The sequence below is a fragment of the Diceros bicornis genome, chromosome 5 (assembly GCF_020826845.1).
Source record: "Diceros bicornis minor isolate mBicDic1 chromosome 5, mDicBic1.mat.cur, whole genome shotgun sequence".
NCBI classification, from domain to species: domain Eukaryota; kingdom Metazoa; phylum Chordata; class Mammalia; order Perissodactyla; family Rhinocerotidae; genus Diceros; species Diceros bicornis.
In genome coordinates, this window is record NC_080744.1 from 82,005,857 (window position 1) to 82,027,641 (window position 21,785).

Genomic DNA, 21,785 nt, shown 5'->3' on the forward strand with positions numbered 1-21,785 from the left:
ACTAATGTTTTAATAATTCAACATATTTTTAATTTCTAAAGTAATCTAGTTTGTTGTAAAAATTCAACACTACTCAAAGGAAACCACTGTTACTTTGGTGAAAAGTCTTTGAGACTTTTTCTATATATTTAAACAATTTAAACTATATATATATTTAAAAAATACTATATATATAGTATTTTATATATATATATTTTATATATATATTCACATCCATAATTGACAAAAATTGGATCACACTATGCAACCTGTTTAACTAAACAGGTTAACTAAACATTTTTAACTAAACAAAAAATTTTGCTACAAGAATCTTTCCTTTTCTTTTTTAACCTGTATAGTTTACAGGTTAAAAAACAAAGGATTTTTTTAAATCCCTCTAGATATATTATTTTTTTCAAATTTTTGTTTTGTGTATTTGTAAAAATACAACCTCACTGAAAATATTCAAATGATTCTATAGTATACAGAGTTGAAAATTAAAGTACCCCCTAACCACCCCATAACCCCACATTTCTCCCTCCCAAGATAACCATAGTTAAGAGTTGGATCTGCATCCTGCTGGACTTCTTAGTGCATACACACACACATATATATGTACACGTGTACATATATATATACACACACACACATATGTATTTCAAAAGTGTCTTGTTCAGAATATTGGAGCTTATCTTCATTTCGTATTAAAGAGTATCATTTCAAAATTTCTTTGTGCTATCTAGTGATCCACTTAGTAGCTAACTGCAGCATAGTGTCTAAAACAGAGATTTGGAGCCAGACTGCTAGAATTCAAATCCCAGCTCTGCTATGAGACCTTGGCCCAGTTTCTAATCTTTCTGTGCCTCAGTTCCCCCTTCCCCTTCCTCCTGTAAAATGGAGATTCTATTTGGTTGAACCACATGGAAGTGCTGAGGTGTATGATTCACATGATTCAATCTAGTAATAGTACCTGTCTTACAGTACTAAGAGAAGTAATACAGCTCAACTTCCAAGCTGGATCTCCTGACCCCTGAGGCTGGTGAGTTTTTTTCATTCTAGCCCAGGGCCTCACTGCACAAAAGCAGAGATGTCACCACACCAACACCTGAGTGTACACTATAGTATCTGTTATGGCTAAAACTTAACCCAGCAGTATGGGAAGAACCATTGGGATTCTGGGCCATTTGTAGTTCCTGTCTCAAAATACCCTGGTGATTTAAGTGAGATCTTTTGAATGTCTGTGATGGAATTCTGTGTGTCAACTTGGCTAGGCCATGGTGCCCAGTTGTTTGGTCAAATACTAGTCTAGATATTGCTGTGAAGGTATTTTTTGGATATGATTACATTTAAATCAGTAGACTTTGAGTAAAGCAGATTACTTTCCATAATGTGGGTGGGCCACATCCAATCAGTTGAAGACCTTAAGAGCAAAGACGTAGGACTTTTCCTTAAGACAGCAACATAGAAACCCTGCCTGAGTTTCCAGTCTACTGCCCTGTGGAATTTGGACTCAAAACTGCAACATCAACTCTTTTCTAAATTTCCAGCCTGCCAGTCTGCCTATGGTTTTGGACTTGCCAGCTCTCACAATCACATGAGCCAATTCCTTAAAATCAATCAGTCTCTCTCTATCTCTACTTATATATATAGATATAGGTTCTGTTTCTCTGGAGAACTCTAAGCAATACAGATTTAGCTACTGGGAGGTGAGATGCTGCTGTAACAAATACTTAAAAATCTAGAAGTGGCTTTGAAATTGGGTAATGGGTAGGGGCTAAAAGAGTTCTGAAGTGGATGGCAGAAAAAGCCTCGATTGCCTTGAAGAGACTGTTGGCTGAAATACAGACATTAAAGGATATCTGGTGAGTGCTCACAACGGAAAGAGGAGAGCTATAGAAAAAGCTTCTACTGTCTTAGAGAATACATATATTGTCTTGAATTAAGAGAATGTTGCTAGAAATATGAGTGTTAAAGGTGTTTCTGGTGAGGTCTCAGACAAAAATGAGGAACGTGTTATTGGAAACGGGAAGAAAGATGATCCTTATATAGCACAGAGGACCTGACTGAATTGTGTTCTGCTGGATGGAAAGTAGAACTTGTAAGGATGAACCTGGGTATTAGCTGAGATTTCTAAGTAGTGTTGAAGGCATGGTCTGATTTTTCCTTGCTGCTTACAGTAAAATGTTGAGAGGAGAAAGATAAATTGAGGGAATTGTTAGGCAAAAAGGAACCAGAACTCGAAGATTTGGAAAATTCTCAGCCTATCCATCTTGTAAAGAATGAGAAAGCACGCGCTGGAGAAAACACCAAGGGTGTGGCTGGACAACCGTTCGTTAAGAGATTAGGCATGTGACTTGTGGATCCAGTCAACCATTTCAGCAGAAGCCCTGTCAGCTTGGACTGAAAGGGACAGAGACGGGACAGGATGAAGCAATGCTGTCAGGCTTCCGAGATCCTACAGGTAGGAAAAGGGCAATAGAGCTATCAAGAAAAGCTATCAAGAATGACCTGGGAGATGAGGCCACCTCTTCAACTCCAGTGAGGCAACTTTCTTGGTTTTAGAGGGCAGGCCCCACCCAGGGCTGAGGGGGTGGGGCCATCCTGGTGGGCCTACAGGACAGAACATCTAGCCAAAGAGGATTATTCTCAAGCATTAAAATCTAATAGAATTTGCCCTTCTAAGTTTCAGATTTGTTTGGAACTCATGACCTTTTTTTTCCTTCTCATGTTCTCCCTTTTGTGATGGGAATGTCTATCTTATGCCTGTCCCACCATTATATATTGAATGGAGGTAACTTGTCTGGTTTTATAGGTTCAAGGCTGGAGAGGAGTTTTGCCCCAGGATGAATTATACCAAGTTTCACCCATACCTGATATAAATGATAATTAAGATGAGATTTTGAACATAAGAGTTGATGCTGGGATGAGTTAGGATTTTTGGGGTGTTGGAATGGGGTGAATTTATTTTGCATGTGAGAAGGACATGAATTTTTGGAGCCAGAGGGCAGACTGTTATAGGTTGAACTGTATCCCCCCAAATTCATATGTTGAAGTCCTAACCTCCAATGTGATGATGGTATTTGGAGATGAGGTCTTTGGGAGATAATTAGGGTTAGATGAGGTCATGAGGATGGGGCCCTCATGACGAGATTAGTGCCCTTATAAGAAGAGACACCAGAGAGCTTGTGTTTCAGTGTGCTCACACTCTCTCTGCCACGTGAGCTAGCAGGAAAGCAGCCATCTTCAAACCAGGAAGAGTCCTCACCACGAACTGATGATGCGTAACTCTGATTTCAGACTTTCAGGTTTCAGAACTGTGAGAAAATAAATTTAAGTTGTTTAAGCCACTCAGTCTATGGGATTTTGTTATAGAGGCCCCTGCAGAGTAATAGAGTGACCTTATTTGGAAACAGGATCATTGCAGTTGTAATTAGTTAAGTCATGATGAGGTCAATAGGGTGGGCCATAATGCAGTATCACTGGTGTCCTTATAAAAGGGGGATATTTGGACACAGAGACAGACATACATAGAGGCAAGGTGATGTGAAGAGATGACGGGAGAAGATGACCACCTACAAGACAAGGTGAACAGATTCTCCCTCACAGCCCTCAGAAAAAACCAATCATACCAACATCTTGGTTTTAGACTTCTAGCCTTCAGAGCTGTGAGACAATAAATTTCTGTTGTTTAAGGCAACCAGTTTTGTGGTATTTTGTTGCAGCATCCCTAGCAAATGAATACAATACCCCTGAAAAGCCTTGAGTAGCTTGGTTCATAGAATCAGGGAAATACAGAACTTGTGAGAAAAGCCAGACACATATTGTTATACTAATAAATAATCCTCCAAGTTCATGTTCTCTGTTTTAACAAATGAACAGTAAGTTTTGGGAATGAAAATTTGCTATGCCGAAAATGATCAAAAGTCATGAATATACTAGGCATTCTTCTCTGCTACAGATATTTGAAGGTTTGGGTATTTATTGTTTATGCAAAATACTGTAATTTCTTTTTACCTCACTCTGTATGAAATTTAGGTTGGAGCTAACACTTATATAGGACTTGGTATTTTAGAAGAATAGTCAATATGTTCTTTTAAAATCATGCCAGATGTCCACATTAATTTAGATATTGGCTGATACAATGTATTATTTTATGACAAGCAATGCAAACTGAACTGAATATATTAGAAAACTTAAAAATAATATTATCCAGATATTTTAGAGTTTCTGATGTTAAAAATATTGATTTTATTTTCAGCAATGAGCTGCTGAGATTCAAATATTTGGTTTACAGTTACAAAAGAAAGTACTTTAAAGACTATGGTAGAAATGGAAGTCAATGCTTTTAATATAATCTCCATAGCAACATGGGAAGGAGCAAAGTCTGGTGGACCAAATGAAAGCCACAAACTCTCATTTTCAGACCCTACCATTAACTCACCACAGAAAGCCATGTTTATATCTTGACATTTCATCTTTGCTATAAACACAGACACTTCTGGCTTTGCTCAACAAAAGGGCATTGCCTAAGTCCTATGTATTAAATGGATACTTTTATATTTATGTTCTCAAACAATATAAGATTATTCACACTGAATATCTAGGTTGTAGTAGAGAAATAAGATGCGGTAAATGCAAATACTGAATAAGTTCCCCAAATTTCATACAAAGATAACACAAAAATGACTTCATTTGAAAAATCTACTTTATTTTCACAAATTATCATGATGAAAAGAAAGTTTATCTTTTTAAATAGGTATTTGGAATTTTATCAGCTACTAACAGAGCATCCTGACCATACTGAACTGTTTTCATTTTCATATTTTCAGTAAGGAAATGTCTTCTATAGGAAATTGTACAACAACAGTGCATAATACTATAGTTTAATGAATTAGTTAAGCTTTTCCTATGATATCTTACCAATATGACGATTATTTGCTAAAAACACATACAACAAAGAAATTTTACAAAAAACCTCTGAGCTACAAAAATAGATTTAACATTTACTTAGTATTTATTACATGCCAGATACCATCCTGGGCTCTTTATATGAATAATCTCATTTAATCCTCACAATGACCTTATTAAATAGGTATTATTACTATGCTTATTTTATTGATAAAAAGATGACGCTCAGAGATGTTAAGTAATTGGCCCAAGGTCTCCAAGTGGAGGAGTAAGAATCAGGGCCTGTGCACTTAACTGCTATGCACGACTGCTTCTCACAGATGTGTCTATTTTATCTGTTAATTTTATTCATGTAGTAAGACACTCAGGCCCTGACTCAGTCCTTTTAACTCTAATTTAAATGGAATTCCACTAAAGGTATTGATCTGATCACACGGAATTAGAAGCAGCAAATGAGAAAGGTTTGGAGGAGGGCTTCTGTAGGCAGGCGCAGAAAAGCAGGAAACATTAAAAATATAGAAAGTTGAAACAGGAACTGAAAGTATAGCAAAATAGGATTATTCAGGGTAAGAAAAAGATAAATGCAGCTTTGGGAGGGAGTGGGTGGAGCGATGGAAAGGTAACTACCATGTGTTGAGCACCCATTATATGCCAGGTGTTCGCCTTCATCCTCTGCTAATCTTCACAGAGGCCCTGCCCAGCAGGCTGTTCTATGCCCATTTTGAGGCTCAGAGAGGTTCAGCACCCTGCCCATGCTCGCTCTTGTTCTATAAAAATGATTACAAAGGAAACGCTTCTTGGCACTGAATAGAAGTAACAAGCTATCTGGAAAATTTACTAACCCAAAATACTACATTTGATGGATAAGTGAGGCATTATAGTACTTTTTTTTAACTTCGAAAAATGTGAATTTAGAAAATCCTAAATTTAGAAAATCTATAAGCTACGGTTGTGTTAATGGGGGATTTTTCATTTGATGTCCTACTTTAAAGTTTGTCTGGTATTCTTTTTTTAAACTACCAGGATAGGGGTTTTTACTTAGTGAACATTCTTAGCAAATTTAAGGCATTGTGCCAAGAAATAGAGAGCGGCAAGAGAATGTCATTTGGAAGGGTTGGAAATTCAAAACAGAAACACACACACACACACACACACACACACACACACACACACAGTTCAGCCACACACCTTCAGTTAGCAACGCCAATTAAATAGAGGAGCTGGGCTGGTCCCATGATATAACAAATATTTTGTTCTTACATTCCTTATTGCCTAAAGACTATTGTGAATAGGGGAACAGCAGGAAAAGACTCCTACAAAGAATGAGCTACACTAAATAATATATACAATAAAACTCTTCTGTATATGACCAAAAAAGTAATAAAGGAAGTCCAGTTTTCTTGTGATGCTGAAAATGTGCATTTGTTTCATTTAGCTGTATCTCAGGAAGCACTTGATGCCCCTTTACAGCTGCTGACTTCCCAATACTTTGATACGTGTCCTCCGCCCCTCCCCACATTCCCACCCCCGCCCCGGTGTAAGCCCTGGTGCCCACTTAGGCATGATTACCCCTGGTGCAGCCCTGCCATCGGTGTCTCTCTCAAGGGAAAGAGCTTGGGGTAGACAATCGTAAACATGGGCTCGCTACACCGGTGACAGTGCCCCAGGGGGCAGTGTAGCAGCTCCAGGAGACTTCTGGGTAATGAGATTGGAGACAGAAAGTCCAAATCTGGAACACAAGAGAAAATCACGTGTGAATGAAAAAATCATATTTCCTTAAACTAGGCTTCTTAAAATATTTCTCTCTGTTACCAAGTTAGTTCAGCTAAAGTACTGCATGTTGAAAATTCTGTTATTTGATAGGCACTGAATAAAAACGTAACATTATTTGGAAACGGAAGCTGTTTTTTACATTTTTGATACTAAGAGAAAACCTAAATCTACTCTTTTAAGAGTAACCAGAAGCTGTCGTGAGGTAGAGGAAGGAAAGAGCAAATATTACTTAAGAACAGAGATCAAAAAGGCATTAATTTACCCAGAAAGGGTTTGTAAACTTCTAAAAGAGACAGAGAATAAAACAAGGACTGGGACTGCAGACTGAAACTGACTTTCCTTAAGTTCTTTCTAAATCTATTGGGCAATTAGTATTAATCAAGCTAAATTATATTACTGAAAAGAATGAAAAGGGGAAACAAAGAAATCAAAGAAAATGAAAAATAATGAAACCAAGCTTTTCCTTGCCTCACTCCCATGAGCTGGCATTAATAAAAACAGAGTGCTTCCTTCTCAGCTTAGCTGAGCTACACCAAAGAAACACCTGATGCAAAACATCCCAGTGGCCCAGGCAATCTTGAGCACAAATGTACACAGGGTTGCTACTGATGGTAAACATCCAGGAGAGAGAAATGGTCATATTGAGGTGAAACCTAAAAATTATCGACTCATCTTCGGGAAGAAAATACAAATTAATTTATCATCTTTTATATCTGTCCAGACGTATCAATCACTATTTAGAAAAATGTAATTTACTCATAGGTGAATAATTATAACTTTCTGCTTAGTTTTAAAAAACAACTTAACTTTGTATTAGACATTCCTGGAGCTTAATGTTGGCTATCTTTGTATGTAACTTTTTTTTAAAGCAAAGACAAGACATTTATCAGTTTTAAAAACACTTAAATGCATTTTTCTTATTAATATTGCCTTAAATATTCTTAAAGCATCTCAGATATTCACTCCACAACACCTATGAAATCTACACATTGCCAAATCCTTTCCAAACTAAGAGCTGGCATGCTGTGGTAATACTGCCAAAAGCTCCTGATATTTCTTCCCCTTGAGGTAAATAAATTTCTCAGATGTGAGGAGGCTACACGGTAAAAACCTGCTTTGCTGAAAAAGGTATCCAGCTTTGCTTTAAGGATAAGATCTCTGCGAATGTTTTCCTACTGAAGAAAGTGCCTCTGCCAGCCTTCTCACTTCCACCAAATAAACGTTCCCAAACACCAATTTCCTTCATTTAAACCACATAGTTTAACTTTTAACCTCTGTCCTTTGTGATTGAAGACCATATTTTAGTGAATGCTTCTCTGTGTCTGGAGGGAGTACTGAAAGGATCAGTGTTGATAAAATATTAAAACTTCTTTTCTTATGGAAAAAAAGTCCCATTGCACAACAATGTGAATGTACTTAATGCCAATGAACTGAACACTTAAAAATGGTTAAATGGTAAATTTTATGTTATGTACATTTTACTATAATAAAAAAAAATGAACACCAAATAGGCAGCATAAAACACAATTTCTAAGTTCACTGAATGAGAGGCAGTGAAAAAAAAAGAAAAGTTCTATATACCTTTTAGGAAACTGTGGTAGGTGTGATGCAGACTCCTCATGGCCAACTCTTGCAGAGGCAGGACGCGATCATTCTCTGTCCCTATGGCCTTCACCTCGGCAGGGAGGAAAACGGTTAGTTGCCCTGATGAAAAGGAAAGCAGCTTCACCTCGGAAACTTGAATGGGAGCACCACAGCTGCAGAAAGACACATGTTCACAGTAGTATCAGCAAAAAGGAAAAGATGTGCCAAAAAAATGTGTTAATCAAAATATACTTTTAAAACTTTAAGATACTGCTGAATTGCCAGAGTTCTTTTTAAAGTGAACAGATGCTATCCTGGGTTCCTTAATAAAACCTGCCATAGAAATTGAAACTCATCAGTTGGAACTCAGCTAAGCTAAATCATTGCTGAGGTCCAGTCACTTCCAGTAAGAACAAACTTTGAAGAACGTTCCTTCATAGGATCTAAGCAATTTGCTTTGTAAGCCCTATTTATCCTCATTTTATTACCCCTACCAAGTTTATGTTTATTGAAATTTTCAAAATTAAAAGGAAAAAGGAGCTCTCTGTTGAGTTACAGTACCTTGGTTTAATAGAACTTTTGTGTGGAAAAAACCCTACAAAGCAAATAGATTTTTAATGGTAGAAGATAACTTTATTGGATCCTTCCATAAACTTCTGGGGAAAATTTCTTGCCAAAGCCTACTGAATAAGCCAAGTCACGCCCTATTCCCTGCAGCCACTCATAACCAGAGGCAGAGATGTCCTTGTTCCCTCGGCCGCAGGGTTACCATGGCTCAGGAGTCTGACTGATCTTACTCTACCTCCTGTCCGAGACCACCAGATTACCTAAACACCTCAACACTTCTCTTCTCCAATGACAAACAGGTGCCAACAAACCGTGGCTCTCCGGACACAACATGAGATTATCTCCCTAACCTCAACTAGAAACAGGCAATGAAGGAGAGGACACAGGAACGGAAGGCAGAAGCCCTTGGCTCGTTTGTTCATTAGAAGTTCTTTCATTTGGTCATCCCTTCTATCAGAAAACATTTCCAGAGTACCTACTATATGGCAGTCAGTCAAGATACTTAAATGAAAAACAACAAGATGACTCTCTTCCCTTGGAAAATGTAATAATTACAATATAATTTTAATCATATTATAATATAATTACAGAGAAGATAGAGTGACTGACTCTGTCCAGATAATCAGGGAAGATTTTACAGAGGAGACAATATCTGACCTATAACACAACTGATTTCACTCAACCAATTTCTCCATCTGGCTCAAGCAAAAGAATCTCAGAAGGCCACTTTGGGCCCCCTTTCTAGGCAGAACCCATATCCCAAAGGGAACCAGTATTCCAAATTTTAACACTATAGTTTGGTTTTGCCTTTTTCAACAGCATGAAATATTCTGTATCTGACTCCCGTTGTCAACATTACATTTCTGAGATTCATCCATGTTGCTGCATGTACTGTAGTTTATTCATTTTCATTGCTGTGTAGTAACTGAAAAACATTTGGGCTATTTCCAGTGTGGGTCTATTATGAACATTTTTGTGTATATTATTTGATACATATGACCATACAAGTCTGCTAGATACATATGTAAGATTGGAATTGTGCTTATTATAGTGAAAGCAGACAGACAATAAAGAGATAAATATATAATAAAATAGAGTGAGAGCTGTATCACTATAGATAGCATAACCAAAGAAAGTCTTTCTGAGGAGCTGACATCTGAGCAGAGACCTGATTGGAGAGAAGAGTTGACTCAGAGAAGAGGAACTCAGTCATAGTCTGATAGGCACCCTAAATTGAATACAAGGAACTAAGAGTTCAGGGAGTCCAAAACAGCTAGAGTTCACAGGACAGAGAACCTCAAAGGAGGGAGATGCACAGAGAGAGAACCCTGGAGATCTTAGAAGGTCTTCCTTGAGTATTCAGATGAATACTGATCAACACATACATGTGAGGAAACTACCAGAGGATGGAAAAAGTACCAGCTGAAAGGATTAAAGGTAACAGTGCCCAGAACACACACAGGGTTGAAAATAATGCTTGTTCTTATCAGTCAGATTGAGAAGAGTGGACAGAAGCATCTTATGTCAGTAGTGGGGAATAATTAACACTAGACTGAACACAATTCCATTCACACCTAACAAATCCTAAAAGCCATATCTGAAAAGATCAAATTGTTTCCAATTAACTTAATTGTGTCCCGGAACATACATCAAGAATAGCTATATGAATACAAAAATATCCAGCACTCAACATGGTAAAACTCACACTGTCTAGCATCCAATCAAAAATTATCAGGCTTTCCAATAAGCAGGAAAATATGACCTACAATGAGGAGAAAAATCACACAACTAAAACCAACCAAGAACTGCTAGATGTTAGAACTAGAAGAAAACATCATTATAATAATTATAATTACTGCATAGAAGAAGGACGTGTTACATTCATAGCTGTCACCTAAAGAAGCTAGAAATAAGAGAGCAAATTAAACCCTAAGTAAACAGATGAAAAGAAATAATAAAGAGTATCAAGAAAATTGATGTGGAAAAAAGAAAGATAATAGAGAAAAATCAATGAAAACAAAAGCTGGATCTTTGAGAAGATCGATAAAATTGATAAATCTCTAACAAGACTAATCAGAGAGAAGACACAACTTACCAATATCAGGAAAGAGAAAGGAGACATTGCCCAGTTTCTACAGATAATAAAAAGGTAATAAGCAACTTTATGCCAATTCAAAGTCCTTGAAGGACAAAAATTACCAAAGCTCACTCAAGAAACAGAAAGTTGAACAGCCTATACTTATTAAAAAGTTGAATTTGTACTTAAAAGGTTGGAATACTTCCCAACTCATTCTATGAAGCCAGCATTACCCTGATACTCAAACCAGATGAATACATTACAAGAAAAAAGAAAAAAAAACCAGTATTGCTCATGAACATAGTTGGAAAAAGTCTAAACAAAATTTTAGCAAACTGAATTCAACGATATGTAAAGTCACTATGACCAAATGAGGTTTATCTTATTAATCAAGATTTCATTAACATTAGAAAATCAATGTAAATCACTACATTAGTCCCCCCTTATCCACGGTTTCACTTTCCACAGTTTCAGTTACCTGTGGTCAATTGTAATCAAAGAATATTACATGGAAAATTCCAGAAATAAAAAATTCATAAGTTTTAAGTTGCATGCCATTCTGAGTAGCGTGATGAAATCTCATGCTATCCCACTCCATCCCATTTGGGACATGAATCATCTTTTTGTCCAGTGTATCCACACTGTATACGATCCCCACTAGTTAGTCACTTAGTAGCCCTCTTGGTTATCAGGTCGACTGTTGTGGTATCACAGTGCTTACATTCAAGTAACCCTTATTTTACTTAATAATGGCCCCAAAGCGCAAGAGGAGTGATGTTAGCAATTTGGGTATGCCAAAGAGAAGCTGTAAAGTGCTTCCTTTAAGTGAAAAGGTAAAAGTTCTCGACTTAGTAAGGAAAGAAAAAAATTGTATGCTGAGCTTGCTAAGATCTACAATAACTTTTATTACAGTATGTTGTCATAATTGTTCTATTTTATTATTAGTTATTGTTGTTAATCTCTTACTGTACCTAATTCATAAGTTAAACTTTATCACAGGTATGTATATATATATATGAAAAAACATAGTATATAGGGTTCGGTACTATCTGCAGTTTCAGGCATCCACTGGGGATTCTTGGAACATATCCCCAACAGATACAGGGCGACTATTTTATATTAAAACCTAAAATAGAAAAACCATATAGTCATTTCAATAGATGCAGAAAAAGTGTCTAACAAAATTCAACACTCATTCCTGATTAAAAAAACTCTCAGCAACCTAGGGATAGAAGGGAATTTACTCATTTGATAAAAGATATCTATGAAAAAACAACAGTTAATATTATACTTAATGTAGAAAGACTGTTTTCCCCATAAGTTCAGCAAGGCAAACATGTCTGCTCTCACTACTACTATTTAACATCATACTGGAGCTTCTAGTTGGTGCAATACAGCAAGAAAAAAAAAAAAGGCAACCAGATTTGAAAGGAAAAAGTAAAACTGTCTTTATTCCCAGAAGACATGACTGTGTATACAGAAAGTCCAATAGAATCTACAAAAAACCTACTGGAACTAATAAGTAAGCTTAGCAAGTTTGAAGGATACAAGAGCAACATACAAAGTCATTTGTACTTCCATATGGTAGCAACAATCAACTGGAAACCGAGTTTTTAAAATACCATGTATAAAAGTATGAAAAATATGAAACATTTAGTGATAAATCTTACAAGAGATGTCCAAGACTTGTACACTGAAAACTACAAAATATTGTTGAGAAATGAAGACATTTATTGCGATGACAGGTTGGAAGACTCAATATTGTTAAGATGTTAATTCTCCTCAAATTGATCTATAGATTAAATGCAATCAAAATCGCAGGTTTTTTAAAAAATATAAATTGAAAATCTGATTCTAAAATTTATATGGAAATGCAAAACAACTAGAACAGTCAAAAGATTTTAAAAAAACATTCAGAGGACTAACACCACCTGATTTTAAGACTTGTTATAAAACTATGTTAATGAAGACAATGTGGTACTGGTGTTAAAAAGACAAATATAGATCAATGGAGCAGATAGAGTATCCAGAAATAGACCCATACATGTATGGATAACTAATTTTCAACAAAGGTACAGAGGTAATACAGTGGAGAAAGGACAGTATTTTTAACAAGTGGTGCTGGAACAATTGTACATCCATATGCAAAAAAAAGGAATTTCAACTACACCTTGTACCATATACAAAAATTAACTCAAAATGAATCTAAATGTAAATATAAACCCTTAAAAATTCTAGAAGACAACATAGAAGAAAATCTTTGTGATTTGGGTTACACCAAAACCAAGCTCCATGAAGGAACAAATCGATAAACTGGACTTTATCAAAATCACAAATGTCTGCTCTTCAAAACGCCCTGTTGAAAGAACGAAAAGACAAGCCATGGACTGGGAGAAAATATTTGCAAAGCATATATATGATAAAGGACTTGTATGCAGAACCTAAAAAGAACTTTCAAAACTCAATAATAAGAAAACAAACACCCAAGAAAAATGGGAAAAAGACTTAGACAATATACCAATGCAGATGGCATATGGATGGCAAATAAGACACGAAAAGATGCATACCCTTATTCACTAGGAAAATGCAATTTAAAAACATAATGAAATACCACTATGCACTAATTAGAATGGATAAAATTTACAGGACTGACAACTGCAAGTGTTGGCAAAAATATGGAAAAACTGAAAATTTCTTATATTGAAGGTGGGAATGTAAAATTGGAGTTATTTTTTGAAGCTTTGGCAGTTCCTTCAAAAACTAAACATACACCTACTGTATGATCCAGACACTCCCCTCCTAGGTATTTATCCAAGGAAATTTAAGTCTAGAACCATTAAAAGACAGTCTACATATGTTCATAGCAGCTTTATTTGTAATAAAGCCAAAAACTAGAACCAACACAAATGTACATTAACAAGTAAATGCAAACAACCTGTGGTACATCCATACAATGGAATTCTACATAGCAATAAAAAGGAATGAACTATTGATATACACTACATCATGGATAAATCTCCAAATCCTTATGCTGAGCAAAAGAAGCCAGACCAAAACAGAGTACATACTATTTGATTCCATTCATATAAAACTCTAGAAAATACAAATTAATCTATAGTGACAGAACACAGATCAGTGGTTGCCTGCAGACACGATGAGGAGCAGGCAGGAAGGATTAACAAGGGGCAGGAGGAAACTTTGGGAGTGATGGATATGTTTATCATCTTAATTGTAGTGATGGTTTCAGAGGTATATATGTATGTATATGTGTATATATATGTGCAATTTATCATATGGCAATAGTTTCTCAATAAAGCTCTTTTCGAAAAATGCTAGGAAAAGCAAAGCAAAATAAATACAAAGTAAGAGTAGGAGATTGAAAAAAATAAGAGATGAAATTGATGAAAAAGAAACAAAGAATAAAAAAGATAAATAGAACCAAAAACTGGTTCTTTGGAATAAAAAATGCAACTGGCATGTACTGATTAAAAGAATGAGAAAAATTAAAAATCTACAACATCAGAATGAAAAAGGAGCTAATACAACATACATGAAAGAGATTAACAGATTTATAAAGGAAGTTCCCCTTCTTGTGATGGCAAGCCAGGTAATAACTGAAGGCAATATAAAAATCTGGTTAAAATACCTGCTTTACTGCCTCAGAGAGCATTCAGAAAAATCACGGAGCCAAGATCCAGGAGAAGACTGAAACCTGAGGAACAAAGTGGCATTTGAGGCTGCTTCTTTTCTAAGGGTGTTAGTTAATTACTGAAAAGACTGCTTGGAAGCAGAGCAGCGTTTGACCGCCTAATAGAGCTAGGGGGACAAAAATTGGTGTCCAGAGCCCATTAAGGAGAGTGGAGGACTGATAGATCCCCCACACAAAGGGCTCTCAGAGTAAGCAGGAATTCAAAGTAGAGACCATCTCAAGGACTAAAGCCTAACTTCAAATCATCTCAATCTGTGAAATTGGATTAGCAACTACCAGCAACTGGAAGCAGCCTAGCAAACTGCTAGGTCATTGTATCAGTCAGGGTCCAGCCAAGGGACAAAAACCACACCAGTAATTTGAAGAGGGAAAATTCTAAGAATTGTCAAGTAAGAAGGTTGTGAACTTCTAAAAGGGGCATAGAAGTAAGAATAGCAGAAAGAAGCTACTGCCTCTGGAATTTAGGGAGTGGGAACAAGGAAGTTACTTAGAAACTTGGAAAGCTTCCCTCCTCCAGACCTCTTTGGAGAGGGCATGGCTGCCACAGGAACATATAGAGCTGTGGAGAAGAAACTTGCTGGAGGGTGCAAGCTGCAGCTAGTCCACAGAATCAGCTCACTGAGTGGCAGACACCCAGGTAGTCTGCAGGAGTCGTCTGCCAAGGGACAGAGAAACTTGCTGGAGGGTGTGGGTTTCTGCTGGTCTGTGATGGCTGCTGAGGTGAATATTACTGGGTCTCACTTTACTAGCTGCTGTGCAGAAAACAGCACCCTGGAAGCAGGAAGGGAAGGCTCTTCCTCCTGTTCTAGCCTTGCAGTGTCCTTCCAGGGCCTTCTATTGAAAAAGCCTTATATTAATCCAGATGACCAAGGAGAAATTTCTGTAGGGGCCTGTTCCAGAGAAAAGGGTGAATTTGGAGTTGAGAAGCAATAAATTGATAAAAGGCACACATATATGAGTCCTCTCTACAGGGAGATAATAATTTGAGGCCTAGGACAAAGTTAACAGTTCCCTAAATACCACACCTGGCAGGTATTCAAAAATAACCAAGTACAAGAGTAGATAAAACTACATAAAAGAAAAATCAAGAGAAAAAACAGATTAAAAAAAAAGAATTTTTGTAAAGATGGCAGAGGATGGAATTATCAGATACAAACTCTATAATAATCATCCTTAATATGTCTAAGAATCTATGTCTAAGATTTGGAATTTCAACAGTAAACTGGAAGCTGTAACACATATGGTGTTAAGACTCTGACGAAAAATTAACTAGGGTAAAAGATAGCAATTACAGAGAGAGGGTGGGTGTGCTATTTTAGATAGAGGAGGTCCGAGAAGGTAAGTAAGTGACAGCATGAATGAAGTAAGAAGCCATATGTATATGAGGGAGAACAGTATTCCAGTTAGAGGAAAAAGGGCTAAGTTCTTGAGGCAGGAGTCTGGTGTGTTCAAGAAAAAGGGAGAAGGTAAGTATGGCTGAAGTGGAGTTAGAAAGGAAGAGAATATTAGGAGAGGAATTCAAAAGTGTAGTAGCCTAGAGGACAGACCATGTATGGGTTCAAAGGTCATTGGAAGGACTTTGGGTTTTTTCCTAAGTATATGGAATACCAAGGGAGATGTTTGAATAAAGGAATAATGGGATCTGAGTTATGATTTAGCAGGATCACTAGACACTATGTAAAGAATAAACTCAAGGAGGTTGAGACAGAAGTAGGAGTTATAATCCAGGTGAGAGATGATAGTAGGTTAGGTCAAGGTGATAGTAAATGGAAGTGGTGAGAATTGGTAAGAGCCTGAATTTATTTTTGAATGTAGAGCCATATGTGACAGGTTGGTTGTGGGATGTGAGAAAGAGAAATTAAAGATGACCCCCAAGCTTTTGGGCTGAGTAATTGGAAGAATGGAGTTTCCATCAACTGAGATGTAGAAGATTGTGGAAAACTGAGCTGGGGGATAAGGGTATTAAGAGTTTGATGATAGATATGTTAACTTTTAATTACCTATTAGACATCCATGTGGAGATGCTGACTGGATGCTGTTGGATGTAGGAGTCTGGAGGCCAGGCAAGTGGTCCAGGCTGAAGCTCTATATTTGGGAATTGTCAGTGCATGGATAATATTTAAAGCATAATCTTGATGGCATGAAATAACCTAGGAGTGTTTCTCACTGGGGGTGCTCTTAACATTTGGGTGGCGGGGTGGGTGGGGGGACACATACATATTCTTAATTGTTTAAAACCTTTGTTTGTGTGCATTGCAAGACATTTAGCATCCCACCAAATGTCAGTAGAGATCCCCGGCATTTAAAAAGCCAACTCCCTCCCCAACTTACACACATTTCCAAATACCCTGGGATGGAGAACTACTACTCCTGATTGAGAATCACTGACCTAGAGAATACATACAAATAGAGAAGAGTTTTGAGTTCTGAGCCTAGTATTTAGTGATCAGGGAAATGAGGATGAACCAGTAGAGAAGACTGAGAAGCCATGGATAACCGCAGAGGAGGGGAACCAAGAGAGAGTAGCATTCTGGAAGCCAGGTGAAGAAGGTGTTTCAAGAAAGAGAAAATGATCAGCTGTGTCAAATGTTGGACAGGTCAAGAAAGACAAGAACTGAGAAGTGAATTTGGCAATGTGGAAGCCATTGGTGACCCTGAAAATGGCAGCTTTAGTGTAGAACTGGAGATAAATGCTAACTGGTGTGAGTTATGACAGAATGGAAAGAAGTGAAGATACTAAATACAGACATCTCTTTCAAAGAATTTTTCTCTAAAGAGGAGCACAAAAATGGGGAAGAAGCTGGAGAATAAAAACAAAATGTTATGTGAAAAAAGCATGTTATAGAAGAATACATACAGCATAATCCATTTACATAAAGTTAAAAGATACAAAACTTGACAATATCATATGAGGATGTATTTACAGATATTAAAATCATAACTAAGTGCAAATGAATGATAAATACAAAATTCAGAATGGTGGCTAAGCTTAGAGAAGATGGAAGGGCATACATTTGGAGAGGGGCATACAGGTGCTTCAAATTATTGGTAATGTTCTTTTTGTAAGCTAGAGATTTACACTGATGTGCAGCGTCAAAATATGGAAGCCTTCTAGCCAAATTTTAAGAATGACTCTCTTACCTTAGTTGATGCAAAAGGAAGAGACCTTAGGCAGAAAGGTGCCTTATGGATGCATGTGGCCTTACCATTTCCTTGCAGATTCTGAATCACAGGACTTACCATAGGCAATGCTGTCTTTATTAAAATGAGCCATGGCTTCTCCTGCCTACAGGCCAAACTAGGTCCAGAATTTTCCACATCCTATCATTCGAAATACAAATTTTACTCATCCTCAAATCTAATTCCTTTATAAAGTGTTCCCTGATATCCTCTCTTATCAATGATCCATCACAACGTTTGAAGTTTCTATCACACATTTTCTACCTGTATTACAGGCATTTTTCTGCTGTTAACTCATCTAATGTGTTCAGTTTTCTCTTTTATCTAGCAGTTTCTATAGTGATACCCAAGCAGTTCCAAATACAGATTGGTTGTTTTGAGACTTCACACATACGAAAAAAATGTTTGAAAGAGAAACGACAAAAAGGAAATACTGAGTCATCCACATGGTGCCAAAAAGAAAATAATTTGGGGGTAGCTCGCAGGGGTCTATTCTAAGTCTTAGGACCAGGAGATGTGCTGGAGACCTGAGCATCACATATGTCTGTGTTTGGTTACCCAATGGGATGACCATATTTAAGAAAATTATTATTTAGGAAAGTGATAGTAATCTGTCAAATGAGATTTTAGAAAATGTCTTATTTATGGATTAAATTAAACATATCTTGAGTCATGTGTGTATTGGGGTGAGGAGTACTATGAAGAACCACAATATAGGCCAGTTAAGTCTGTTAAGAGAATGACAGACAAGCCACAGACTGGTAGAAAATATTTGCAAATCACATATCTTATAAAAGACATGTATTCAGAATATATAGAGAACTCTCAAACCTCAATAATAAAAAATCCAATTTTTAAAAAATGGGTGAAAGATTGGAACACACTTTACCAAAGAAGAGAAATGGACAGCAAATATGCACATGAAAAGATGTTCAAAATCAAAAGTCAGAGAAATGCAAATTAAAACCATGAGATATCATTACCCACTTACTAGAATATCTGAAAGAAAAAAAAACTGACAAGAACTCTTATAAGTTGCTGATGGAAATACAAAATAGCACAGCCATGCTGGAAAACAGTTTGACAGGTTTTTTATAAAGTTAAACATACACTTACCATACGACCCAGCAAATGCATTCTTAGGTATTTACCCAAGTGAAACGAAAATTTATGTTCACACAAAACCCCGTACATGAGTATTTACAGCAGCTTGTATTATTTCATTTATATGACATTCTGGAAGTGGTAAAATACAGGTACACAAAACAGACCACTGTTTCCAGGATAGGGTGGGAGGGGAGAGACTCATTTCAAAGGAACATGGGGGACATTTTTGGGGTGAATGAACTGTTCTACATCTTGATTATAGTTGTGGCTCTATGACTGTATGCATTTGTCAAAATTCACAGAAATGTAGACTAAAAAGGGTGACTATTACTGTATGTAAATTATACTTGAATAAAACAAACAAACAGTACCACAGTGCTGAAGCATGGTCCTGGAGCCCTCTGCTCTGTTAGTGACTAGCCTTCTAGTTGCTTGATTATGGGGAGATCTTAGGTGAGAGGCATACCTGGTGGCTGGGGAACTCAGGAGCCTTAGCCCAAAAGCTGTTCAGCCACTTGTGTAGAAACACTTCAATATTGTCAATAATCTAACAGCTGGTATGGGTGCACTAGTGCAAACCAGCTGCATACCGGCCTGTCAAATGGTGTCAAAATTTGTATGAAATTTTTCTCAATATATTTCTTTGATTTCCTACTTTGCCTTTATCCCTCTTACTTTCAAAATTCCTGTTGACCCCATGTGATCACATAAGCATGAGACATGTAGCGACTCAATTGTGGTTTTGTATGAGTATTTCTATGGATTAGAAAGATACTACTCTTATGAACGTTTTGTGAAGATGAGGAAATGAATCTAAATTTTACTTTAAAATTATTGTTTCTTTCCTAATATGGAAAAAATTAAGATGAGAGGATCATATCCAAAATGCTATTATGCAATGTGGCCACTAAGTCTGGAAACATTGGCAAACACATAATAAATGATTCTTTTGATGATATACTACAACACATGGTGTGATGATTAAATTTTTGTATCATCTTGGCTAGGCCATGGTACCCAGATCACACCCAGTCTAGATGTTCCTGTGAAGGTATTTTTTTAGATGAGATTAACATTTAAATCAGTAGACTCTGAATAAAGCTGATTATCCTCTATAATATGAGTGGACCTCATCCAATCAGTTGAAGGCCTTAAGAGAAAAAGACTGAGGTCCCCCAAGGAAGAGGGAATTCTGCCTCCAGACTGTCTTCAGACTCAAGCTGCCAAATCAACTTTTCCTGGGTTTCCAGCCTGCCCTGCAGATTCCAGACTTGCCAGCCCCCACAATCATATGAGCCAATTCCTTAAAATAAATCAATCTCCCTCTCTCTTTCCACCTGCCTGCCCCGTCCCCCCGTCCCCCCACCCAACACACATCCTATTGGTTCTGTTGCTGTGGAGAACCCTGACTAATATGCATGGTCAAATAATATTATTTGTTTCCAAACTTTACAGCCAGACTGTAGTATGAGAACCCTGAGCAAAACCATAAAACAATGAAAATGTAAGGTAAAAAGCAAGCAAGTCATTTGTGAATATTTACTTCATATCGTTATTGCTTTAACAGCTGCTGCTTCTTAACCCAATTGTGGATGCGCGCTACATGGACACTGCCCAAAGAATTTAACAATATAGAGTAACAAATAAAGGTTTAGAAAACTGAGAGCCAGATTTTTCCCAATGCTTCCTCGTCTCCAGTAATTAAAAAGACTGGTGTCTGACTGAAACCACTGAAAAGGCTCACATTAACAAGTAAGTGGATCCTTATTTTATGTAAGGTCTAATTTCCCTTTGACAATTCTTTTAGCAGAAGTTCCTACTCTTCACCATTGGATACAAAGAGCTAATTAATTCATTTTACAATACATCTATTAAATGCCTTCTCTGGAGAAGAGATGCAGCTATGTAGAATGCTGGCTGCAAAGGAGAAATTCACTGAGTTAGGGACCTTTCAGCTGGCCATTGCCAACCTCCCTTGACCTCATCAGAGACTAACTATCCACCCCTACTACATGAAATGATGCAGGAGCCAGAAAGGTATTTTTCATCTCTGCTCTCAGGGAGCTGGTAAAGGGGCTCAAATAGATCCAGGAGAAGAGGGAGGCAGTGTATGCAGCGCAGAGGTTAAGAGTATGCACAATGAAGCAGATGATAACTCTACCACCACCTATCTTTGTGACCTGGGACAATTTACCTAATCTCTCTGGGCTTCATTTCTAAGATAGGGATAATATCACAAGGGTTGCTGGGAGGATTATGTGCAATATGCAAATAAACCAATGAGCACAATGCCTGGCACACAGTAAGGTTAGGCAATGTTTATACCTGTGCTTTCTTTTTATTATTATAATAAATGATTCTTTTGATATTATACTACAATACACGGTGTGATAATAAAATTTTTGTATCAACTTGGCTAGGCCGTGGTACCCAGATATTTGGTCAGACACCAGTCTAGATGTTGCTGTGAAGGTAGGTATCTGTTGTTACGAATTAAGATTAGCATGATATTTCAGAGAAACCAGCTCTGTGAATACACAGGGTACATGCTTTTGAAGTATTCCTTTGTACGTAATTTGTCATTTTTCTCTGGTTGCTTTTAAGATTTTCTTTTCATCTTTGGTTTTCAGCAGCTTTGCCTAGGCATGGTTTTCTTTGTAATTCATACTGCTTAGGGTTTGCTGAGCTTCTTGAAAATATAAATTTATGTCTTTCATCATATTTGGGAAATTTTTGGACATTACTTCTTCAACATTTTTGTAGTTGTCGCTGCTGCATTCTCTCTCTATTCTCCTTCTGGGATGCCAATTATACAGACATTGGGTTTGTTTATACTGTCTGGCAGGTCCCCGATGCTGTGTTCATTTTTGTTTTCAATTTTTTTCTCTACGTTCTTCAGAC

General features: G+C 37.1%; 1 protein-coding gene across 6 annotated transcripts in view; it reads right to left on the minus strand.

Moving 5' to 3' along the window:
- LRRC28 (leucine rich repeat containing 28) overlaps positions 1-21,785 on the minus strand; it is a 158,786-nt gene that overhangs the window by 14,366 nt on the left and 122,635 nt on the right. For all 6 annotated transcript variants that reach the window (XM_058542352.1, XM_058542351.1, XM_058542348.1 and 3 more), the window contains 2 exons: positions 8,242-8,417; positions 6,457-6,616 (listed from right to left, as the gene is read on the minus strand). In XM_058542352.1, coding sequence (XP_058398335.1) covers positions 6,457-6,616; positions 8,242-8,417 — 336 coding nt within the window. The remainder of the gene's footprint in view (positions 1-6,456; positions 6,617-8,241; positions 8,418-21,785) is intronic.